The sequence below is a fragment of the Pseudopipra pipra genome, chromosome Z (assembly GCF_036250125.1).
Source record: "Pseudopipra pipra isolate bDixPip1 chromosome Z, bDixPip1.hap1, whole genome shotgun sequence".
NCBI classification, from domain to species: Eukaryota; Metazoa; Chordata; class Aves; order Passeriformes; family Pipridae; genus Pseudopipra; species Pseudopipra pipra.
In genome coordinates, this window is record NC_087581.1 from 33542261 (window position 1) to 33569398 (window position 27138).

Here is a 27138-nt window from a genome sequence, read left to right on the forward strand (position 1 = left end):
TTACAGTTGGAGTGGGGTGATATGAGTCTTACTGTCTGGCACAAATGACTGGGCTGCTGGGCACATTTTCTGTACAGCCTTTTTGTATTCCTGCAAGCAGCATCAGGACAGATTTTTTCTTGTTGCTCAGGACAGCTGAATTTCCCTGGAGGAGGGTTGAATAACAAGAATGGAGTTAAGGTCCTGGGAAAAAAGGAAAATGAAGACAGTGGAGTTTGGAAGAGAGAAATAAAGAAATTAAACCAAAAAAACCCCTGCAAATTAGGTGAAATACACCTAGTTCATGGTACCTTGCAGAAGACATTAACTGACAGTGTTCTCAACTGTCTTGTGTGGTGTTTCAGCCTTGTGTAAGTGGAAAAGAAGGAAAGGAGGAAAGAATCTGGAAAAACATATAAAGATGACCAAAAAAAGCCCACAAAGAAGCCAGGAGAGGTATAAGGAAAACTAAATCGTGGCAATTGGAGTACTACACCTTTTAAAATTAAGTTTATTTTACAAGTATAGGAAAATAAAAATACAACATAAAAGTTATTTTTTCTCCTTTTCTTGCAGTCTTAGCCTGAGACCTTCTTTTTTACAAGCTCAGCTTCATAATTTTAAAATAATAAGGGGCTTATAAGCATTTATATGCATATTCTATTTTTACTAGCAGAACATAGAACATTTAATGTACTTATTTTCTGACATTTCTAACTTCAATATAGAGACCGATATTCTAAAATGCTTGTGTCTAGGAATTTAGACCCAGGCACTATAATCTGCATCAGTGAAAGATAAGAAAAAACCCAGAAATATGACTATGATTGTTTTGCAAGACGGAAAAGCATGTAGACCATAGTGGAACTTGATAATGGAGGAGAAAGAATTAGATCCTTATGCAGATCTTCTGTATCCTCACTGCAAACATCTTTTAGGATGACCTGCTATGTGAGTATACCCATTGCACGTACCACAGTTTTTAGGACAAAATTTTTTCCCCCAAAGGTGTATTTGAAGCTCTGTTCATCCAGATTGACAGTGTCTCCAATTTTCACAGTTATAAATTATCATTACCGTGACATGAAGGCACTAACAGTAAGTTTTTTTAAGAGATTTATTCAGCGCTTATGGATCACAAAACCTTATCGTGAGATTATACAAGTGGAAAATTGGAGAGAAGGAAATTTATACTGTACTTCCAAATTCTGACACCACAGCATTACTCCTTTGCATTGGAGTAAGCTAAAATCACCAAAACTTTGAGCCATCTGATTGAATTCTACTTAGGAACAGAACCAAACCATGTTGTCAGTGTAAAATGGAGAACACTTGGTTACAAAAAGATCAAAATTAAAAAGCATTTGTAGGTCAAGACTCAGCTGTTATGAGCACAAGTCATTTTAATGAGTGAGTTTTTGAAAGAGAAGGAGAAACTACTATGAGAACTGGCTGCCATACAATCCTGTGTCTCCAGTATTACTTCTCAAAATGGTATTAGGGGATTGTTATTTTTTATTGTGACAGCAGACACATGTAATCCTTTCAGATTGATGGACCTAAATCTGCAGACTCATTCCTCCACCAGTTAAAAAACCTCCCTGCTTGCTCCTATTGTGTCATTTGGATAAGGATAAATAATGTATCCCACCTCTAAGACACAAGAATAGTTGTTCAGAATGTCCTAATACTTGCTGAAATTAACATAGAAGTTCCAAAACCTGCCTCACTGCAAGTTTAAAATATCTAAAGGGAGATGAAAGGAAGATATTGCTGAGTAATGTACTCTTGCAATAATCTTCCCATCTTCCCCTGCTGTTGCTTGAAATTGAAACCATTGTCTCAAATGATGAAGCTCTGTGGCCTTGCAGGTTTCTGAATAAGCCTAGGAAATTCTTCATTACCATGTAAAATGATAGCATGTGGTCACTGCTGTGATACGCAATTGCTTAAGATTGCCTTTTCTTATTGTTTTCACAGAACGATCTCAGTGGAAAAGAATCTTACAGAGCAAGACTGGTTTCCTCCTCAAGCTACTGAACTCTAATAGAGTCAATTGGAGTTTTCATGTATCTCACAGACTGATCTACATAATAGGTTACACCAGGCTATGCCATCCCTTACTGACCTTTGAGAACAAATGTCTAAAAGCCACTCTGCTTCGGACTTTGGGGTTTTTTTCTTTTTTTTCCCCCCCTGAATTTAAAAAATAGTCTAAAGACTTATTTCACTCCAGCCATGAGGTAGGACTCTCAAAAGAGGATCCAAATGGATCCGAAATTTGATCTTTCCTTACTGTAAAATGTTATGTTGAAGTGTAGTGCTGGGAGTTTCTATTATATAGATTTTACTCACTTCATTTATATGAGAGTAATGTTTTGTTGGGCTGACAAGGATCTTTAAGTGTCATGATAGTCTGAAAATTTAGATTAACAGAAAAGGTAATTTAATGTTCTACTATGCCCTCCTTTCCTTGAGTGACTCATTATAATTACTGATCATTCATGATATCAAAACCTATCCATCTCTTTTAGATCCTTGATTCCGATTCTCAATTTCTATTTCTAGAGACAAAATTACTGCAAACAGTGAAGAATTAACGCCATCTGCTAATACTTGGTGCACTAACACACCAGTTGGCCAAAATCATCTTGTCATTTCTCCATCTCCAGCTGTATAAAGCAAATACAATCTTTTCCCAAACATTCACCCTAGTACACATTGCTGTGGGATTTTTTCCCAGTATTGCAGAAAAAAAATGGATAACCTCTCCCTATTTTAAACATGTTTCAGTAAAAAATAAGCTCCTGGTGAGGAATAATTGTCTTTAGGAAGAAGCCAAAAGACATAAACACACTCTGTTACTTATACACACCTGGTTTTTCCTTTGCAGAACCTTTCAAGAAAAAAATTTCAGTTACTTGCTCAGATCACGAAGGCAGCAATATGGTCTCTGATTTGAACTAACAATATTGTTAAACCATAAATAAACAAAACTAAATAAAATATCAAAATCTAATCCTGGTATGATTCAAAACAAACCATGGTCATTGCACAGCTCATCCCACTTTTAATAAGTTGTCATAGTTTGAAATTGGCCCCCCTGAGAGCCTGTGGGGGCTCAGAGGTGATTGGGTGCCAGGGCAGTGTTCCCTGGAGAGCCAATCACCACTCATGTTGTTCGCTTCTGCTCAAAATCAAATATCACAGCAGTGGAAGCTGTTGGCAGTTCTGTCTTGGTTGTTTTGCTGTTGGTGTCTGCTGCGTGTAGGTGGACAAGGCCAGGGGGTGGCTGGGCTCCCTCTCTTCCCCTCCAGGAGGGAGAGGGGAGCCCTGTGACCCCCAGCTCAGCCTTTGGCTAGAGTTAGAGTCAGCATTTGGAGTGTGTGCTGTGAAGGAAGAGATTCACAGCACCTGAGGTAAGAGGAGAGAGGCAGGCTTCGTAGCCAAGCCTTCTTCCCCCTACTTTTCTGCAGTGAAGCTGTAGAGGGGGGCTTTTCCTTTCCCTCCACTGTAAGTGGAGGAGAGGCTCAACATTGAAGCTGAGCCAAGAGACAGGCTGTGGAAGTAGGCCCGGCGCTCGGGAGAAGAGTCCCAGGCGAAATTGGAGGCGAGCCAAGAGCTTGAGAGTTGCCTGCCGAAGCTGACCGGGGGCAGCCGAGAACTGACGTGGAGGAATGAACATTCCAGGATGCAGACGCTTGATAAGCTACACTGCAGCAGCCTACGAACCGGGCGGAAACACCAGATAAGGGTGGTAAGGTTTGGAGACTTGGCAGGGAGCCAGCTTCAAACCGTATCAAAGGGGAAGCTCATTTTATGTCACAGATCACTGCTCAGCCATTTCCTGCAGTGTCTGTCTTTTGTCACTATAGCCTAAAAAGAAGGCTAAGAAGTAAAGTGTATAAACTAAACTGTTATAAAAGTTTATGTGTCAAGGATTCTTTTTACAAAACTTTCTCTCTCTATGCAGCTTTTGATGTCCGAGTCTAAAAGAGCAGTGGTCAAGTTTATAAAAATCAATCATTACCTTTTTTTCCATTTATGGGAGGTGGTATTAATAATTTTTTTTTAAAGTGAAAAGACATTAAAAAGAGCCTGACAAGACCAAATTTTGCAGCCAGGTACTCTTGAGAATTACAACTTATTTCTTACTTAAGAAAGAAGATAACTGTATAGCTATTTCAGTAGCCATTGTGCAAGTCAAGACATAGTTACTCATTATCTACGAAAGATCTATGTTAAAATAAATACATTTCAGTGTTTGATTACTTCTTTTCCACATTTTAACTATATGAAATACGAGTCATAGAAACAGTAATATACTGCTATTTCATTTGGCCTAATTTTTTATTTGTCTCAAGATAACAGAAGGCACGATGGAGAAGTTTGTTTACAGCTCCTCTTTTACAATGAATTTTCACTATCCCATGATGCACATCATGATAGGTTCTCTTAGAAGAACATGTTTTCTGCGATATGTGTGTTTTGTGCAATTTCTATTAGCTATATTTAGGACTGCAGACATATCTGATAAGTAAAAATACGTTTCCTAAAAGAATGCATTCTAGATTACCATCTTACCTTACACTGAAGGGCAGGGGCAGAAGAACTTTTATATATGGCAAACCATACATTAAGTTCAGTTGTAAATGAAGATTAAATGTATTTTAGACAGTTCATACTAACGGCCTCTTTCTATTAAGATGTTTACTTTCAGTGAAAAGCACAATCAAGCATGCAATATGTTTACCAATACAAGAATAAAAAGAAGAATAAAAAAAGTCATTAACCTCTTCTTCAACATTATGGGCGATTCCATTCTGCACTGGTCCTGAATCACTCGGTGGTGTTACTGCAACTTCCACTTTTGCACCTTTTTCTGTGGCATCGTCCATAAATAAGAGTTAGAAAACAACAGATCAGAATATTAAATAACAAATCTGCTGGTGAAACAGCTGTGATATGTCTAGTCTGAGTAAATCATCAAATACTAAAGGTGGGCCAACATCTGCTTTTAAAAGAGAGAGACAAAAATTTTGTCTTTCATTTGATTAGTACACATTTTGAATAAAAATCTTATGAGGGGTGAGCTAGCATTTGAAGAAACTATTTTACTGGCACTCACTCATGCCCTAGAAATATTTAAATGCATTGCAATATTCAGTGCTCTTTGTTTATTCATAAACTAACTGAGCCTAATACTTGAGGTAAAAACTGACATATAGCGTTCACCGCAGACATTCTAGAATGCAACACGTTGCATTTACAGGTGAGGGGATACGTTCAGTGATATAACTTCTGTAACACACTAACCCCTGCAATTAGTAAAGTTACTTCCAAGCTGTAATCATGCTGTCTCTCATACAAAAATGTGGGAAAAAAGTAAACAGATGCTATAATAACATCCAATAACAATGGATGATCTTTAAAGTAGAATCCTGTAGTCCTTGTGCTAAACTTCTACTGGAATTAAAGGGATAAAGTTGGGCCTTTGATTTCTGATGCCAAATTTATTCAAATTTATTCTTACTTTGACTATCTTGGAATTCTCTAAGCAATAGTTACCTCTTTAAGTAGGTACTACATAAAAATGTCAATGGCCAAAAATCCCTTGGACAATATAAAGTAAAGCAGAATAGCAATATGAAATCTCTAAGTCAAGTTCAACATGCCTTATGGTATGCTCTTGTGCATAAAAGTAAATACAGCTGTCTAGTTACATTACTGCTATCCTGAGATTCTTCTAAATTAAAAATCTGAGATTACAGCCGCAGCAAAGTGCCAGACTATCTGTAATTATTTCAGTATATGTGTGTTGTCTCTTAACCTCACAGTCAGCATTATGGTTTAATAACAGACTGTCCCATCCAACTGCCTGATTTTGGAAGCAAATAGTATGTAAACATAACACACAAAGTCAGAAAAAGTGTCAAGTAATAAAATAATTCAGATTCTATTGGACACATTTATATGTGGTTTTCTAAGACTGAGAATGTGCTGAGGTAGAGAAAATGCGACATAGTACAGATTTTCTTTTAGCCAAGGAACTTTTGAACTAAAATACAAATTCTTACCTTAATGGAAAACCACAGTAAGCCAATTCTGCACCATTAGCAAAGATGGGCCTAAATGACTCCCAGCAAGCAGTATCTTAAATCAAATCTTAAATATGAAGGCTGATTCTTTTTGTGACCAGAAGGCTGGTACTACATAAAACACATATTCTCCTAGAGCAGCTCAGTAAATTGATTAAACTTCCATATATAAACTGCAAGTAAGTTTTGCCTGTCTATTTCTGTCACTCCAACACATATCCAAAATCAGCATTGCTTTTTGTTTACAACCTACCAGGAGGCTTTCTATATGCCTTGACTGACTTTCTTTTCTTGTACTCAACTCCTGTCCCATCCATAAATGGGACAGAGAATCGGAATATTTCTACTAGAATAGCATAAATGATGTAGAAGGAGAAATTAATGACTAAGGATTTTCAAACAAAATGAAGCAGTGAAAGCAACTCTCAGGAACAGGTGATAAATTTGTACTGCTGCACTCACCATGATTAGCAGCTCCATTCTGCCTTTCACTGTCTTCCACCTGGCACTTCTTTTTGGCAATCTTATGCAGAATTGAGGCCCTTTCCTTGAACTTTCCTAAAAGAAAGCATTGTTATTATTAAAAAGCAGCCATTTGGAGAAGCAAAGTTTTTTTGCCATAGCGTAGACTCCAAAGATCAGTGCTGACAATCCGTTTCAGTTCCTCCTCAAACAGCAAATATGCTATTAAACACTATCTCATGTTCCCATCTATAGGCTTTTTTTTTCTTTTTAGTGGAAATAAAAATTTAGTCTTTTTTTTCTTAGAATTCAGTAACAAATAGAACAAGAAATTGAAAACAAAAGCTATGATTTTTCTTTGGAAGAAGTGAGTAAAGTTCCACCTATAAACATGCTGGTGTAAGAATTCAGCCCAAATAGAAGATGAATACAGATGAATAAAGATATAAACAGACACAAAGTTTCACTTCTCAATTAGTAGGATACTAACACAAAACTTCAGATTAACCCATATATTGCATCATAGTGACTGTGGTCAAATTTGTCACTTTGTAATCCTCTATGTGATTTCTACAGGTACTTCAGAAGGGGAAGAACAAACCTTCACAATACATGATTTTCATATCAGATTCTCAAAAGTAAACTTTCTTCTAAACCTGCCAGGGTTTTTTTTTGTCTTCGATGAGGTTAACCATGCAGCTCATCCTCTACATTGTCTCCAGGACAACACATCCTATTATAACAGAGGTCCCAGCTTCTGTAACTATTGACCACTGAGTCCAAATGACATGTTCAAACTTAGCAATGTCAAAGATGTCAAATATTAAGTGAAATGAATCATTTCTCTGCATTGGTTGATCTTTCTGTGTAAGGACTCTTTGGACACCTTTATGACAGCCTATATTTTGTACAAAGATGATGTATCTGCCTTCATTTATTGTTATCCCCATTGCTATTGTACTTCTAGTATTTTAAAATATTTTTCGAAAGTTTGACTGGTGGCTATCATACAGTATGCTTCTAATTAAGAACACTATTACAACACAGGGTCTGTGGCTCTTTTAATTCTTCATCTCCATGTACAAAAATGCCCTGAAAACTGTTGGTGTCCCTGCAGCAAAACCAGCACAGACTGAAGACCAAAAGATATTTCAGTAGAATCATATAATAGACTAACACTGGAAAGGAGAAGTAAGAAGTCATGAATTAATTCAGTTATGCGGATAACAGTCACTAGTTTCCAAGATAATGAAAGATACACAAGAATAAATCATTAGTCATGAAAGAAATCCCTGCCCACAAATGGAAGTTTCAAACCCCTATACCCATACTTGTATATGTGAAGAAGCGTATACCCAGGGACAAGCAGCCAGGAACTATTCACTGGGAAGTGGAATTAATTTCTCAACAGCAAACCACTTGGAAAGTAATAAAGATACCACAAATATTTAACAAGCAGTACTTCCTTTCTGCAGTCCTTATCTTTTCACAAACACATCGTGCTCCAAAAAAAAAATAATTAGCCATTCACAATATTTTGCAAATATTAATCTTCTTTGGAACCTAGAGTAAAACACTTGCAGAAGAATATCTAAGCACAGAACACAATCATAAATAGCAAGGCATCTCGTTATTTCAGCACACAGGGTCAGAGGCAGATGTTTTAGTTTGAAGGGGAAGAATAAACAAAGGGTTAAAGAGAGAAAAAGAGAAGGAAGGAAGAGAGAGAGGGAAGGAAGGGAGGGAGGGAAGGAAGGAAGGAAGGAAGGAAGGAAGAAATGAAAGAAGCAAAGAAAGAGAAAGAAAGGAAGGAAGAAAGAAAAAGAAAAGGAAGAAAGAAAGGGAATTGTTTGGGATATCAGATAAGAGAAAGAAAAACCAGAAAAATGCAAATCATTATTTCCAAATATTTGAAGCCAAAATGCTAAGAGTCACGGCTGCTCCTAACTTCTTTTGAAATACTGGAGGCATTTAAAAAGTGCTTATCCATAAGAATGTATGTAAATACTAACAGGTGCCTGTTGTAATGTCAGTTTGCTAAAGGATTGTGCTTTCAGACTCCAACTTAGCTTCATATGTTTGAGAATTCGGCTTGTGATGCCCCAAATACACAAATGCATTTTTTGCAAACAATGAAGATGATGCAACTGAGATATTTTCTAAGAAATGTCTGTGGAGCTATCCAACTACTCCAAGATGCTGTAGAACCTTTCAATTAAAGGTTGAATTTTAAAAGTTAATTAATATGATGCAGAATTCTATAAGGATATTCTAGTATTTTGTTTGAGATTGTTTGAAACTGTTTAGGTTAGCCATTATTGAACTGAAAAGAAAATGCCTCCACAGAGATTCACACTGGTTTAGATTAGCTTAATTGAATATGTCCTCCATTTTTTTCACATTTACAAAGACCTCTCACCATCTTTAGGAAGAATTTCTTACATTGACTTTTAGCAATTGTAAGTTACACCACTTCATTCAAGACACTGTTGCACAGTTGTAAGTCATTGTCATGGAAATTAACATCAACATTTGAAATGGAAAATGTATTTTGGTTTATTTTGGTTTATTTTTATTTCCCAGTGCATCATTCAGTTTACATTGCTTTATATCATTACCTTCTATTTGGTTCACTCAGTGTAGGTTACAAAAGTGAGAGGAAATGATTTAAGGACATTATCAACCATCAAAAACATTAAACTGAGGAAAGCAATAGTAGTAGCCTGCATGAAAACAGTGAGATATAAAAAGACAGCAGAGCTATGCTTTCTCCCTCCCTTTTTTGGCCATTTTCCTCCTTTAAACCAAATCAAAACTTGTTGACTGAAGGGGAAGCACAGAGCCACCAGGAGAAATGACCAGTTGAGGATATTTCTAAGTAATTCAAATTTTCAGAAAGCCACTAAGGTCAATCTTAGGCACAGATCTTCTCTCATGTCTTTTTCCTTATCTTTAGCTGGGGTAACTAAAATAATCCACAGGAACTTTGTAGTTTACAATTCTAGAATAATTTATTTTCAGTCTTCTTTAATAATCCTATGTACTATGGGTTTGACTACCTAATTCTCATAGTAGCTGTTACTGTGAGAGTTTAGGTGCATGAAAATGCTGGATCCCATGGACCTAAAGTAGAATAGATTGCTATGGAAAATTCTTAGTTAATCTAGGTTTGCTGAACTCCAACAGATTTTGCAGTTCATTTTGGTTTGCAAAGAATGGAGTGGAAGGGAGAGGAGATCAAGGCCAGGTGATAAGCAAAGAAAGTAAATTAAAACTAAATTAATTTTATTTGAATATATACAAACAAATCAATATTGTGTAATGTAGATATGCCTTGATTTGCATGAGTAACTCCAGCTGGCATCAGTTGGCAGAGATTCTCCTTCTGATAAAGGATATATTAAAAAGCCAATCCTTTAACTACAGCCTAAATTGCAGACTGCAAATTCCCTGGGTCAGAAAAGTCTTTTATTTGATGAGAAAATAGTCTTCAGAAATTTACTCTTGGCCATTAGGCTGTTATCTAATTGCATGTTGCAGCCTAATCATTAATTTTTGTCCCTGATTGTTGTGATATAGCAGCAAGAATAAATGAGCCTGTGTTTCTCTACTGGAGGACAGAAAGATTACTCTCTATCTCCACTCAGGGCTTGAGGACCTGGACTTCAGGATGTACGTTATTAGAAAAAAAAAAAAACAGTGGGTTTGTAACTGGATTTATGTGTTCCTGTGACTAAGTTGCTGTACAAAATATGTAAAAACCTCAGTCCAAAAAGGAAGAGAAAGAAGAAAAGGGGTAATGCAAATAAGTCTGATGCAGAGTAATAGCGATTATACTTCTGAAAATCAAAACACAAAGTACAAAATGTAGCACACTTTGATCGAAATACAACTTCTAGGATACACTATTCACTACTTGCTCTATGAAAGACAAGTGAAAATGATGAAAATAGTTGCTGTTGAGAAGGTAAACTATCACAGACTCTTGTGTTAGTATTTTTTTTCTAAAGACAAAGAGCTTCATTTTTGTTTTTGCTTCCTGATTTTTGCTGCTGCTACAGTATGGTTCTGAATTATTTATTCATGAGAAGTGCTTTCTGAGATGATATTGAATATTAACAGCATTACTTCTGCATAGGTACAGTAATAATAGATATATATGTATGTATCATAACTTGGTAGGTGTTTCCTCACAAATAAATACATGTAATTGTCAATAGATATTTATGAATTTCAGAAGACTACTTTTGAAATAGTAGATTTAATACTTCACCATAAAAATTAGAAATCTTAAAATATCCAGGTTTAAGGCTACAAAGAGAAATTACCTTTGCATCTTGATTGTAAGGAAGACTGAGATGAAACATACTGCAAAAGCTTTAGCTCTGGTAGCCGTATCTGAGTGGCCCAGGATAATGGCTCATTTCGGGTTCTCCAGAGGTATATTTAAACAACATAGACATCACTGTTTGCCTGGTTAAATCTTCTCTCAGATATCTTTTCTTATACTGGTGCCACCCCTATGTACTAGATACTTAATCTGGAAAATGGAGGGCAGCGAGGCAAGACTGCTCTATGAGCTCAGGCCTGCCTCAGGAGAAAAACAGCATCTTCCAACAACAGGAACAAAGGTAAAAGGAATTGTCTTCCACAGACAGCCCCAGAATAGTATGGTTATATTGGTGTATCAACAACAGATACAGAAGATGGGAAATAGATGTTATTACTTCCCACCCTTCTGACTCCAACCCAAGAAATGATTAAGTCATGTATTGAAGGTTCTCTTAAAATCTTCAAGATTAATCTATTAACAGGGCATTCAAAAACAGAGAATTAAACTATTTGCCTCAAATTCCCAGTATTAAAAATAAGTAGGAATAGGTGGCTAAACTTCTCTACAGGGCTAAAACTTATCCCCATCTGCAAACATGCTGCTAATTACTATAAACTTAGCATAATGAAAACATGTGTCTGGCATTATAATCAGAGAGCTGGACAAGAGGCCTTGATCCTACAGACAATCAGGTCTCAGTTCAGGGATAATTCCAAACTATAGTAATGCTGACTGCACTAGGACTAAAAGCATGTGTCGGAAATTTAGTGCACATTTAACTGCTTTCCTGAATTAGTATAACAAAACTGCAATGCTTTTGAGTCAGCAGAAAAATTTCCCAAGACTTCATTGAGCCCTGATTCAGGCCCTAATTACTTCCTTCTTGTATTGCTAGAATCAGGATTTAAAATCACATATTTTTTTGCATTGCAATTAAGCATACTCCAGGAATAAGCATGCTTAGTTTTTAAAGTTTGTTCATTACTTTTGAATAATACTGTAAACTGAAGTCACTTAGCAATTGTTCTCCAAGTGATTTAAACACCCATAAATTAATTAATCTTCTTGAATGCATTGTAAACCATGGCATCAAATAAGCATCTACAATCTATATTATTCAGTACCACATAATTTGAGAGTATGGTTCTGCATGTATGTTCTTTACTAAAAGCATTCCATTGTATTTCCTTATCTGAAATAGCAGAACTGAAAAATTGAAAATAAAAACCTTAAAAAAGAGTCATAATGGATTGTGTCGTCAATGAAGACATGCAAAAAGGAGTTATTAAAAAATGGAAAAACTGAAAATAGGACTAAGAAAAACAAAGGAAAAACTAAATACATAACAGAAGCTCAAGGGGCTTCAAAAAAAGCTGATACAAACAATTCTAAAATATTTCTTACCTTCTTCAGTCATTGTGTCATAATATTTTAGGTTTCCATATGATCCAAGCTCTACAATATCACAGTAAAAGACACAAAGATAAGGAACAGCAAACATTCAAGAAATGTACATGTTTTTGCATGTGCTTCATAAACTCGGAGTGATTATGCAAAACATTCTGCAGGACAACAAAACATAGGTTACAAAAATAGCAGTGCCTTTCCTCCCAGAAATTTCACAAGTCACTGACTTTAGGTAAATGTTAAACTTGTTAGTGAGATGTAGGAGAACCACTTACATCTAAAACGCAGCCTTTTCACAGTTATTGCTGATTTGGTGCCTCTGCATTTGGGAAAACATAATAAACCTTGATAATACCTAATCATCAGTAATTTTGCAAACTAAGCTCTTTTGTCATTCCCCAAGTCAGACATTCAACTACTTCTAATAAAAATTAAAAAAACAGTCTCAAAACACATAACTTAAGAAACTGTTCATAATGTTGTCCCACAAACATTGTTTTGTTACCAGTGCTGATGTTGGCTTGCTTTAGAGGGGTTACTTACTTTAATCACTCTCTTATCACTTGTGTAATCAGAAGAAAATTACTTACTTCATCAGGTGATATCAGACCTACATTTATTATATCATTAAATTGATCTGTATATATTGCATTACTCTATTCTAGCAGGGCAGAGAAAAGAATGGAACGCAGAGATCTCCAGATCTTTATGGCTACTATTATTTTTTTGTGTGTGATATAATCTTGCATGAAATCACCTTTTCACTGCAGATGTTGTTTTACATTTCTTTTCTTTAAGTGCTTTTTTCTTATAATTTAGCATATATGTGAATATATGTATAACAACAATAAATAATGTAAGTCTACGAAACAGGCCAATGAAAAATTAAGCCCAAGGAGGAATTTGTAAATGATCTGGCTGAGGAATTTGTGGATGATTTCACTCATCATTTTTACCTAAAATTTTACAACTGAGCATCTGAACATCCAACCTTTGACAGAATATAACCATTAAAAAATGTATGCCTAACAGTTTGGTAGTGCTCTTTCCTTTGGAAATATTCTCTCTTCGTATTTATGAAACAGCTTAAGCAATTAAACATAAAGATGATATCCAATTATTCTGGTTTTAGCTGATGCACCTCATGATCTTTCAACAATTTTTCACAGAGGTGGATTTCAGTAGAGGCCTGGCTATTAGTTTTTTACTGAAAAATACTGTGATCATATGCAAACCTTTTGAAAGATCTCTTTTTTAAACAAAAAACTGGAACGTGCCAAATTAACATTTCTTAAATCATTTGCAGAGACAGAGAACACCATACACCATGTAACTAAAAAATATAGGATATTCTAATTGCTGATTTTTTAATGACTATGATTGGATTGTAATGATTTTTCATAGTTTGTCAAAAGCAGTTACAATTATTCACATACTCTTGCTGTACAATGCAGTGTACATGCATAAGTGTGTCCCATAGAATAGGGATATTAAGTCTCCCTTAAAGCAAAGAAAGATGTAATTTAAAGACAGAATCTGATATATTGTTTTATAATAATATAGATTGCATATACTGCATATACTGTTTTGTAAAAATGTTCTTAGTGTTGCAACATAATCTTTGTAGGTGCTAGATGCTGTTGTTCTACCATCTTGATCTTAGTCCTAAAGATTTAAATTCCTTACCAGGAAAGAGCCCCCGATAACTTCAATACTGACTACCCTGCATACAGCATTTGGAACCACTTGTCCTGTTTAATTAGCCAGTACCTTTGCTTATACTTGTTCTCACTTATGTCTGCCTTGATGTGCCTGGGATTCACTTTGCTAGAACCTGGGCTGAGGCTTCCACTGGAGATTGAGCACAGGAGTGGAAAAGAGATGCTAAAAGGAGTCTAAAAAAGGAAATGGAGGTACATGGGGAAGACAACACTGACAGAGAGGAGCTGCATAAACAGAGAAGAAGGTTGCAGCATAGGAACAAAATTCCAAATTAACATTCTGACCTAATGGATGAAGCAAAAGAGGTTTCAAAGAAAACCAACAAAAGTGGTGGATTCCAAATGTAAAAAAAAAACAAAACAAAACAAAACAAAACAGAACAAGACAAACCACCACATATTGGCTCTCATGTTTAGATTATTTGCTTACATCTGAAGTGAGATGAAAGACAAACAGGAAAGAAAAAAAGGTGAATCTGACCTTATAGAGACCAAAAAAAGAAGAGAAACAAGGTGACGAATGACAGTGCATGCTGATGATGATAATCCTGTTCTGGGCACTTCAGCAATTCAACACACCAAGGATTAAACTAGGTTAATTCCTGCAGTTAGCAAAATTATTTCCTGGAAAACTCTAATCCTGCTGGTGAGATTACATTATCCAAAGGTTATGGTCCTATACTCAGAGTGGAACATTTTATACAATCATCAGCCCACTGACTGCAAAGCACGACAATGACCCCAGAAAATATCAGCTGTACATATTCACGTGAATTACTTTTGTGGGTTTCAAGATTACTCGGGCCAGTGCTGCTCAGCAGCATGACAGGTCTGCCTCTCTATAGTCTGCCTCCAATATATTGCACTGGCTTCTGCTGTAAGATTTGGACTAAATCTGCTCTTTGGTGTTTGGTTTAGAGTTTTGCTGTTATAATAAGACATATTCTGTTCAATATGAATTTAAGTAAATATGAATATGAATTTAAGTAAACTCAAAATGGAGTATTTTTTTAAAAAATACTGTCTTGGAAAAATTTAGCAGCTTTTAAAATAAACTTATTTTAAATGGAATTGAAAATCTAAAATATTGTGATAAAGGGTATTTGAAAAAATATCCCCAAATTCAACAACAATTCCATTTTTCTGAATGTGCTATGCAACTCCCATGGTGAGGTCATAGCAGACAGACTGGATGACAGCCAGTATCTGCATCCCTACTGGTTGCATGAAACAAAGAGGATGCAGAGAGGCAGCTTAACAGCTGATCCTCAATAGTTAGAGAGTCATTTAATAATTTGTTCCCTTCTGCATATTTTTACACCATAAGAGACCAGAAGGTTCCTGGTAATCCTGTCAAACATTCCTGAAGGATTACAACAACATTTGACTTGTTACCTACTGTTCTTTGCTGTGTTTGTAGGTGTCACACCACATCAAAGCAAACAGAAAGAATAATGTTGTTAGTCAATGGGGCTACATTATTTGTGATTTCAATTACATTCAAGACAGCCAGCACGGCTTCAACAAGAGAAAGTCCTGCCTGATCAATCCAGTGGCCTCCTACAGTGGAGTGACTACAACAGTGGACAAGGGAAGGGCTACAGATGTCTTTTATCTGGACTTCTGCAAGGTCCCTTCAAGCTCTTCTCTAAATTGGAGAGAGATGAATTTGATGGGCGAATAAGGAACTGGTTGGATAGTCACATCCAGAGGGTAGCGGTCAACTGCTCAGAGTCCTGATGGACATCATAAGTGGTGACCCGCAGGGGTCTGTTTTGGGACCAGTGTTATTTAATTATTTAATATCTTCATTAATGACATAGATGAATGGATTAAGTGCACACTGAGCAAGTTTTGTAAATGACACCAAGCTGAGTGGTGCTGTTGACACACCTGAAGGACAGGATGCCATCCAGAGGGACCTGGACAAGCTCAAGAAGTGGGCCCACCGGAATCTCATGAGGTTTAATAGGACAAAGTGCAAGGTGCTGCATCTGCATTGGGGCAGCCACCAATATCAGTACAGGCTGAGGGATGAGCAGATTGAGAACAGCCCTGCTGAGGAGGACTTGAGGGTGCTGGTGAATGAGAAGCTGGACACGACCCAGCAATGTGCACTTGCAGTCCAGAAAGTCACTCGTATTCTGGACTGCATTAAAAGCAGAGTGGCCAGAAGGTCAAAGCAGGTGATTCTACTCCTGCTGTGGCGAGACCCCACCTGGAGTACTGCACCAGCTCTGGTGTCCCCCAAGAAGAGCATGGATCTATTGGACAAGTCCAGAGGAGGGCCACAAAAATGGTCAGAGGCCTGGAACACCTCTCCTACGAAGACAGGCTTAGAACATTGGGTTTGTTCAACCTGTAGAAGAAAAGACTCTGAAGAGACTGTGGAGTGGCCTGTCAATACCTAGAGGGGAACTATATAAAAGATGGCGACAAACTTTTTAGTAGGACTTGTTGTGGTAGGAAGAGGGTAGATTCAGACAAGATACAAAAAAGACATTTTTTGTATGGAGAATGGGGAAACACTGGCACAGTTTGCCCAGAGAGAGAGGTGGTTGAAGCTCATTGCCAGGCGGTTGGATTAGATAACCTTTAAAAGTCTCTTCCAACCCATGCTATTCCACAGTTTTATTAAATAATATGGCTATTTACTCAGTTTATTTTCAGTGTTTACTCACTAAGTAATGTACATACAGTCTGTGATGAAATACTCATTTCTATCTTTTAAGTGTACAGCCCCAGCCTGCCACAGAAGGAAAGCAGAGCCAATATTTCTCTTTGCTCTCCTGCGGCTGAGATCTCTGATACAGACTGCAGTTGTCCATAGCTATGTCAGAAATGAGCCTGTCTCAGAGTTTCTCAAACTACTCACAAGCCATACAGCTATTTTAGAGATAGCAACTTGCATTGCTAAGGTTATGTATCCCTTCATGAAAAATATGAAGTCAGACTCTCAAAGAAAAGAAACGCATTGTGGATTTCTGTGACATGCATAAGACTTTCACTTTGCATAAAAAATATATTTCTATGAGAATTCATATCATAATTAAACAGCTTCAAAGTTGATATAACTTTTATTCAAAACAAAACTACTGGTGATAATCCCTGAATTTTTAGTACAATTCCACCATTGCATTTACTGGAATGGTCCAGTAAACAGTCCTCGTGTTTGACTTCCACAGTCGTGAAGATGTCAGCATCACTGGGAGCTTGGCTTAAAAGAAATTTTTAGGCATTCTGGAACAAGCAGATGGAGACCACACATTTTTTCCTGAGTTTTCATACCCATAAATTCAAACTACCAAAAGGCTGAATATCTAAGACATAAGAGAGAAGTGAAATGAGAAAGTAAGGGCTCAATTCATAATGAGATTGAGAATATGCATGCAGCCAAGAACTTCAACTTAAAAGCAAGTAAATAATTACGAAAAGATTGTAAACTTATAAAGCCGAACTGAATATTTGAGACTGAAGAGAATTTTTGTGTGAGAAGTTGCACACATAATTCTGCAAATCAACAAGTTCCTGACAATCAAAGACATTACTTTGATAACCCACTCTTCTCCTTTACATTTTTCTGATATGACCTCTAATTTGCACTTACTGTTGGCATCATGCTTATCAGAATGTCCTCTTTTCATTTGTATTTTTTAAAAAGATGACCAAGGAAATAGGTTAAAGGAATTAGAGGTCATGGTCTTGAGAAAATTCAGTTAGATGATCAGAGTCTCATCCATAAACAGAAAAAGGAGAATACTTTAAAAGATTTGCTAAATAAGTTGTAGTGGCTATCCAAAGTAAATTTGAATCAAAGCTTGATTCAGTTTCATCAGTGATGTTAGATTAGGAACAAAGATCTCTCAGTGCTATAAACTTGTGAAAAACCTAGTGAAGATGAACATTACTGGTATAAAATAAGAGTCCTAGCCCCTTGCAGATCTTTAATGAAAGATAATGCCATCCACTATTTGAAGCAAAACACAAAAAATACCATCCACTGAAAACTATCAGGAATTGTGAATTTTAAAAAGCAAGAATTATTTGAAATAATTTTCTTTAAGCGAGTTTCATCTTATTCTGACTCCCACCTTTTATAGGCTTCATGAACCGCTTAACTTTCTTACTGAGCACTTAAATCCCATCTGGGATAGACTGGAACTGCTGTGGGAGTTTGTATGTAATATCACTGCAGAAAGCAGAGGAGCAAAAACAAATGTTCTTTTAAAAAGCAAAATACTTTTTCTCCTACTACCTCCAGATAATCAAATATTGTAGCCCATATTTTTACTTGTAGACCTTCCAACTGCCAGTTCTTCAAAAATGGAAGCTTTGCCACTGAACTGTTGCTGTGAAAAATACAAAAGGACCTCTTTTGCATCTGAGTAATACTGTAAAATATTGCATTGCATTTCAGAATTACATCTTTTTCTGATTATACTACTACCAGTACTGCTTTACTAACACTCCTTAAAAAAAAAAGTAAATGAAGTCCCTCAGTTACTTGGCTAGTAGGCAATACATTAGAAGTAACTAAATTATTTACTATTTTGTGCATCTGAGCTCTAAAAACACACATGGTCACCTTTCATCTTGTCTTTTAATTGCATGCCTGCTGTTCCTGTTCTGTCTCCTCACTTTTCTTACCCTGTTTTTTAGTGTACATAGTTTTTTCCTGATAATAATCTTATTAGAGTTTTCTGCTTTTATATAATTGGTTTATTGCAATTTTATCAAATTGGAGTGTGAATAGAAATATAATTAAAATTTTATACAATCATATCAGTAGAGTTCTGGGCAGCTCAGGTTAGTCGCAAAACCTGAAAGCTAGATCTGTCTGTTATTTTGCTCTTAGTGCAACTTTTAAAATGACCCACCGTTTTCAATTGTGGTAACAAAAGGAAATTTGTTAAGGTTTTAGTTGATAGGGGTTGAAAAGCAAATATTTTTAAGGAGACCATCAATGGCATGTAATTTACAAACATATGCAATGGAGCAGAAACTAAGTTACATTATTAGTATGTGTCAGATATAGATTTTGGTATTTTTAGGAGATTTTATTTTTCTTAAATTTTAGAAAAACATGAAAGTGCTTATTCCTGAGAGTTTTCACTCATAAGTTATCTTTGTGCCATCTGCCATCAAACTCTCAAAGATAAGTGCCATACATTCTCTAGAATGTAGTAACACCTAAAGACAACCAATATATAACAGAATTGACCCAGCCTGGATCAAACACAATTCCTGCTGCCTTTGAAGACGGTATTTATCCTCAAAGAATTTTCAAATATTCAAAGAATAGGAATTCCAAGGTGTAGAAGTGAAAACCTCATCACATTGATGATACTGGGAGCTTTACCACTGCTTCTGATGGAATCAGGATTTTCCTGAGTGTCTGTTGGGCTAGGGACTGTAGGGTACCAGACACGTACAACTCCAATTAAGTAAATTCCAGTTGTTCAGTTTTTCAGCATGACCGAGGAGAATAAAGGAAACAGCATGCATTTCTCTCACTATCCAGTCATAAGATCCAACCAATCTGTGGAGAATGAAGTTATCTGTCATGTGCAAACTGTATAAAAGGAAATCTCCCACTTCCAGCTTCAATGGAAAGCCCCTCACAGCCACTACTATTCCCTGATCTGTACACATTTATAAATTATTCATGTTCTTTATTGTTCATATTTTTAACAAGAAAATTCTGAGTAAGGAAGAAACTTAAAACGAAGCTAAAGCCATTAAGCTTGTAAATACATAGTCAGGACAGCTGTACCCTGCTCTGGGATGAAGCTTTTGTTTAAATATTCATATCTTCCTTCCGAACTTGGTAGGGAAACTCAAGAAGAATATGCTGTCTAAAGAACAGGGCATCACTGAAAAATATCATGGAGAAGAGAGACAAGAGTTTTGCCTGCAGTGAGCAGCTTGCGTAGGTTCTAGTTAAAACAACAAAACAGGGCATGCAGAAGTAAATTGTTGCAAAAACTAACACAACAAGCAAGATCAACGTCCCTCAAATATGACAAGAATGAAATAGTTCCTGTATGTATGCTAAATCACTCAGTAAAATAATATAGACTTCAAAATCTACTTCTTTGGCTGTCAGTATACATTTATGATTGACATGGGGCCCCCTGGTCTAGTGGTTAGGATGCAGAACTCTCACAGCCACGGCCCTGGTTCGATTCCTGGTCAGGGGACTTCCCCGGGCATATGGAGCTCGTCAGCCCTGTAAGGCCATCCATCTAAGAGAAGGTCACTCTAAACAAACCTATGTCCTGAGGACCTCGCTGCCACCGTCCGAGCTCGCTCGGCCCCGGCAGATGAACCTTAGGATTAAAGGGTGGGCTCAGTTCAGCGCACACTGTCTCTCACCTAAAAAATCCACTGCGCAGGCTCGAAGGGTAAAGACCTTTCCCAAATCTTCGTTCGCGAAGACTGGCCATGATGATGACGATGATGATTGACGTACAGAAAAATCAGCTGAACCAAAACTTCATAATAAAATTCTCTTCATTAGGCTAACACATCATTTTCTCTATGTCAAAATCATATGGTTTGGTAGACAGCTCAGGTTGCACAGCTGTTACAGTGACATTTATACCTTCTGTGTGTTATCTGGAAGTTTTTAAATACAACTGCTATCCACTTTTGGCTTTGAAGTCTTAAGATATGTGGCACATGGGTCACCATTTGCAGAAAAAGGATCTTGACTCTGCACCACTTGTAGTGAATGAACTCAAGCGGGACAGACTTTAGTGCAGATAGAACTCTGCTGTAACTATTGCTCCACAACTATGTACAGACTCTCGACTGACTCTTGAGTCTGAGCTCTCTAGCCAGGCCAAGTGTTTCTAATCTTCACACATACCACACACACTCACGTGACTGCTTCTAGCCACAGAGAACAACCATGCTTCAAGTGGCTTTCCAGCTTGACCTTGTGATTCCTTTCACACACGCACTAATCTTAGCTCTGGATAGCTCAGACCACAATATTATTGCTTTATTATTTTCTTCTTTGTTAGCTACTCCTACAAAAGTATACTGGGGGAAACAGATACATAATTTGTCTATCCCTCTCTTACCTTTCTAACAGATTTTAACCGGTCTATCTAAAAACCTGTCTCTGGCTATTTAAGTAGACCTGCCCTTAGATGCACATAACCAAAGGTTTCTATCCTATCTATGCTGTTACTTACTCTGGCAGTGCAGGGTGTTTTACTTACAGTTTCTGAATTCAGTTTGATATTGGAGATATTTTAAAAAATATTCATCTCATCTACATTTATCAGACAATCTCAGGCATCTAAATTAGGAACACAATTTTGGTGGTCTCTACTGTAGCTGAAGCGTACAGAAAGGTGAAAGAAGACCTTGCTGGAGAGTGATGCGCCTCATTGCTTCACCTATCCCATTTAGCCGTTTGAAATCTTCCACAGGAAAAAGCTTTCTTCTTGCTAATGACTGTGCATAGATTCACACTATTGAAAGCTGAGCTAGAAAAGTGCCCTTGAAGCAAAGGCAACTAACAGCACCCTTGGGTCCACTAGGGAAAGCACTGCCAACAGGTCAAGGGAGGTGATACTTTCCTTCCACCAGTAGTCATGAGACGTATCTGGGTGCTGGGACTAGTCCTGGGCTCAGCAGTACAGGACAGCTGTAGACATGCCAGAACAAGTCCAGCACTGGGCAACAAAGATCGTTAAGGGACTGGAGCATATCTCACAAGAGGAGAGGCTGAGAGAGCTAGGACGGTTCAGCCTGGAGGAGAGAAGGCTCAGGGAGACCTTACCCACATGTATAGATACCTGATGAAAGAGAAAGAAGTAAAGGGAACAAGACTTTCCTCAGAAGTGCCAGGAGAAGAGTCAATAGATGCAAACTAAAAGCCAGAGAATTCCATCTGGACACAAGAAAACAGCTTTCACTGGGATGATGGACAAACATTGAAATGGGTCTCCCAGAAAGACTGTGGAGTCTCCATTTGCGGAGATTTTCAAAACATGACTGGAAACTGGCCTGGGCAACCTGCTTGAGTTGATGATCCTGCTTGAGCAGGGGATTGGACTAGCTGAATTCTGTAACTCAAGAAGTCCCTTCCAACCTACACGAAAAAAACCCACCCCACCAATTCTGTGAAAGCTAGCTGCATAAATAGAGTATGAGTATCTGCCTAAGACATGACACTCCACATGGAAGGTAAGCCTAATTGTCCTTTTTATTGGTTTCCCATTTTCATATCAGATTGAAATAATGGGATGGAGTTAATGGGAAGACATTATAACTAACAGCTACTCATTTGTTATGTGAACCTAGCAGGGAGCCCCCATCTTCTCTGACAGAAGTCCCTTGATAACTTTTCAGTCTTCAGCAGAGAGGAAAACCAAAATGCTCCAAGAACTGTGCTCAGAGGGCTGTTTTTACTTGGTGGGCCTGAAGAGGAACCAAGGACTGTTACAAGAACAAGAGTGCAAGAAAAAGAATGCTGAGCTTCTTCGCAAGCCCACAGCTATGCCCAGAGGATGCTCAAGAATGATGAAGGATTTGGAGCAGAGATAGTTAATAACATAATTATTTTTATCAATTTGGCCTAGATTTGTATATTTCCTCATGTTAGATAAAATACTGTTGTGCTTAAAAAGCTGTGAAGAGAGAATTCTTTCTTTCTTCTCTGTCATGGTGCTAGGAAATGCACTCAAGCCCTGCAGCATCACAGAATCAAAGAATTGTTAAGGTTGGAAAATACATTTAAGATCCACACTCTTTAGCTGAGGAAAGTGGAAGTGCTCAGGTTACTTCAGCAATGCAGGAGCCGAGCATTACCCGAGTTGGTGTAAACTGAGCTGCCTGGCCTTACTTCTCTGAGGATATAAAAAATAAACAGTATCAGTCAAACAAGGTTTCCAGTGTCAGTGAGCACAGACATGATGATGCAGTTCATCAAGGCCACTGGAAGAACAAAGTTTTTGCAAAATGAGACCAAAGCTGGGAGCCTGCTGAGGGACCAGACAGGCAAAGGTTACGCAGCCTCTGCCAGCTGTCTTTGGGGCAAGCTGACATTTTTCATGACATATAAGAGAAGAATCCTAGGAGCATCAGCAAAAGAAGCAAAACAGTTTAGGTGAATCAAAAATTTGGGAAATTCTTAATATCATCTTAAGATAGGTATCTAGGAACACAAACAGATCTAGCAAGTAATTGTAAATTCTAAATAATTCACTACTATGTCAAAAACTTTAAGGATCATGTTTGTCTTTATTTTCCTGAGAAGCATGAATGCAGGTTTCATTTTTTTGTCAGAACAGTGACAGTACTATATTTTACTGCATTCAGTGAAGAAAGTGACAGAATGGTAAGCTCAGCTTTATGTAACAGAAAGTTACTTTTCTCACGAATAACATGCACCATATTTACATAAAAAAAAAAAAGTGCAGAATATAAGATAAACAATACCTTATCTGCAAAAGTACATCCTATTTTCCACTTTGGAAATAGGACCCAAAATGGGAATAGGAGAAAATTGCCAAAGATACCTACTTCTGACTGGGGACTGAGCTGTGACAGAGATTTATATCACACTCATTTTCACACAGAGAATGGCATTTGCATGAGTTATAGCCTTGTCACACAGGAGTAAGAAAGTCAGCAGCTAGCTAAATTCTCACTTGTGGGAGATGTTTGGTTGGCCTGTGGCACCTTATCGGCAGGCAGAAACGGGGTGCCATAATGAAAAAATGTCATTCTTCCTGTACCCTGATAAAGCCGAGCAAGAAAAGCAAGGTAGCCTCTGGTTGCACTGGTGCTCTGAGTCCTCACTTTACCACTGGTATCTTCCCTTTTCAACAGAGTACCTATAGAAGTCTCCAGAGAGAAAATGCTCCCTCCACAATCCTGAAGGAATCACCCTTCAAAATAACCTACAGCTTGTAGGGAGAAAGTAGGATTACTGTGCACGGCAGACACTTTCATGCAAAATACTTCCCATGCTTTTCCTTGCGCTGCTCTCACTGCATAACAGCCTTCTTCTATCAAAAAATGTAAAGAGGTCTTTGCAAATTCTACACTTTCATAACCCAAGAATGTCCCTTTCAAAACCAGAACAAAGGTATCTGAGGTACAGGACTCAGAAGAAAACAGCCAGAAATGATCAATGATTGCCATGATTTATGTTCAAGTTACCTAGATTTTGGATTTGGGCCTGACCAACACAGCAGGTTGGATGATGCCAAACTTATTCATATGGGCAATGTTGTTATGAACAGACCAGCTGACTACTCAGCTGGATTGCCAGACCAGTGCTTAAGCAAAGGCAAATACAGCATAGGATTTCCTGGGGATTAGTGACTGGCTGGGAGTTGATGATAGCCTGATGCACAGGCAGTCATTAATCTTAATCCTCAGGAAATGATCTGTATCAGGGTCATTATTTCTGTAATAAGATAAAAGCAAACAAAAACCTAATGTCATACAGATATTTATATTCTTAATGAACTATGAGCTTTCAATTGTAATGTAAAGTTCATGTCCCGTTAACAAATACCCTACACATTCTCGCCTGTTAGAGTGGCTGAACTCTTATCTTCTTAGAAGCTTTATGCTGAGACCAAGATTTTGAAGGAGAGAAGCCTTCCTTGTCTAGACTGTTAAATCCACAGCATTACTGCACACCTGCCTGAATACAAAGTGCCAGATATCCAGCAGCTCCAACTGATCTCAGATATTACTCATCTGTCAGAGGTGGGCTGAACATCTTGCAAGCCCACTGATTCTGAAGCATTTACAAGCTGGCTTTCACAAGACAGGCACAAGCCATGCAAAACAACATTTGTGTGGGAAGGGAAAAGGAAGGACAGGTTCACGAATGTATAATTGTATATTGGGATTGCTCTGTTTATCCACATTTTGTGGAAGGTAAATCTTACTCTCTCATTTCATATTATCTTACCTACAATCAAATGCATTTTTAAGATGCTTTCAATTCCAGTAGAGGTTGGTTCTGACTTCACAAATGAATTATTCAGAAGTAAGTTTGATGAGCTGGTTTTCTATAAATACATTGAATGCTAATGCAATAATAACAGTGTGTAGGTCAAGCTGACCTTTAATAGTCTCACAGCCTGTTTATACATTCTGTATTGCTTATGCTATCAAGAGAACACAGATGGGACTTCTCTGTCAGCCTTGCAAAGCCCACAGAACTCCAAATGACAGAGCACTCTGTCTTTTATGTCCCCATTTCCCTTACAATTATTCAAGAGAATGTAACAGTGAACTTTATTACTGACTTAAATAGAAAGAAAAGCTGGATCTCAAAGTGGGTCTCAGCAAAGTGCAACAACTGGAAATTTAACTTCTAAAGGCAACATTTGATCTGGAAGCTATGAAGAGTCAAGCACAGAGCTCCCAGACTTTATGAATGCTTTTCCAGAGATTGAAAACCCAGTTCACTTGGCTATGACAGCTGTAGGACTGTTGGCATCTATCAGGAAGTAACAGGACTAATGGCCCCAACAGTCCAGAAAGAGAGCAAACTCTGAAGAAGCCATCTTATGGAAAGAGGCTGAAAGAAAGTGAGTGCAGGTGATTGAGACGCAGTATGAGGAAGTATATGCTAGTGAAATGTGGAAAAAGGAAATGAGAGGGGGAGGAGGACAGAAGGAGTATACCCAAGAGCAGGCGGTGCCAGAGTTGCTGTGTATGTGCCATCTTTCAAACTTTCTTCCTTTGAGAATGGCACTTTGTAATGTTCTCATAAACTGTTCTTTTTCTGCAAATCCAACAAATACAGCAAATGATGCACTCTTTTTGACCTACTGATCTAAGACATCATCTGGCAGAAATACTGAGGAAATCTAAGCTGACTAAAATAGGACTGAAAAATGCTCAGAACTTCTTTTGCTATTCCAAATCTGATCCATACGCACACCAAATGATTCGGAAGAAATCCTTTAGCCTCACAGGTCATGCGCCAGGTCCATCATCATTCATTATATGAGTGCAAGAGAGCTAATTTTATTTGCTTACACAAAATTCAAGACTGTTGAGGGTTTTCTTTTGGAATATGAAAGGGCATGTGAAGTGGAGAAAGCTGCACAGGTCAGAGAAGGCACCAGGGGATCCTTTACATTTCTACATCCCCTCAAATGACGGGTTTATAGAGCAAAGGACTACACTTCTCAGACACTTTTAATAAATACTATCTCTTAATTTGTAACAAATGCTATTAGCTTAAAAAATTTACTTAGCTAGCACGATAAAACTCTCTTAAAAAAAATGATACACAAATTCAGTTGTTCAATGTCATTATACACAGGTAGATTAAAGTACAAAGACATGGTGAGTCTGGTAGGTAAATATAGAGCCAAATAAATAACGAATATTTTACAAAGCAGGTACCTATATCCACTATCACACATTTTTTTTAATTAAATGCAAGATTCAAGTACAATGCCATCCAAATTCATTAGTTAGTATTACCTACCTTGGCCAGCCACAGTAGTTACATCAAACTAAAATACCTTTATTTTTATAGAGGTTTTCAGAACTAGCTGAATACTGAATAGTGACTATGGACACTTAAAAGCTCAAAATCTTGGGAAACACTATGAATGTTCAGTGGAGATATCCAGTATTCCTCGTGTCTGCCCTCCAAACTCCCTGCAGCATAAAACATCTTGAAAGCCAAGTATACAAATGAGGTAAAAAGAGCCTCAGAAATGGTTAATAACCACAATGTGTGACAGAAACAGGGGTGGATTTTTTTTTTTTACATTTTTCCTACACATCTGGGCCTATTTATAAAAAGCTAAAATCAGAGTTCCATGTGCAAAGAAACTTTATGGAATTGCACTTTCACACTCCCATGAACTATAATTTGAATTTTGTGAAGTCAGCAAAAGCTTGAAATACTGGCACCTTTGATATTAACACCAACTTAAATGTCTGAACATACCTAGGCTATTTTCCAGTGTTTTCTTGGCCATTTCTTCATGAAAGTTTTTCATTTTAAAAAATATTTTCTGTAAATGTAGGTAGATTTTTTTCCCTTTGTAAATTTTCACTCAGTATGCCAGTTTTAATGAAGTGTACAGATGAACAGATGTCTATGGCCTTGCACTTATTCAAAGGCCACAAG

At 37.4% G+C, this 27138-nt stretch overlaps 1 protein-coding gene across 4 annotated transcripts in view; it reads right to left on the reverse strand.

The window, feature by feature from the left end:
* Positions 1-27138, reverse strand: part of SLC24A2 (solute carrier family 24 member 2) — a 151814-nt gene that overhangs the window by 62983 nt on the left and 61693 nt on the right. For 3 of the 4 annotated variants that reach the window (XM_064643148.1, XM_064643145.1, XM_064643146.1), the window contains exons 5-7: positions 12277-12327; positions 6540-6635; positions 4773-4861 (exon numbers count right to left, since the gene is read on the reverse strand). In XM_064643148.1, coding sequence (XP_064499218.1) covers positions 4773-4861; positions 6540-6635; positions 12277-12327 — 236 coding nt within the window. The remainder of the gene's footprint in view (positions 1-4772; positions 4862-6539; positions 6636-12276; positions 12328-27138) is intronic. The other variant, XM_064643147.1, reaches the window with a different exon arrangement.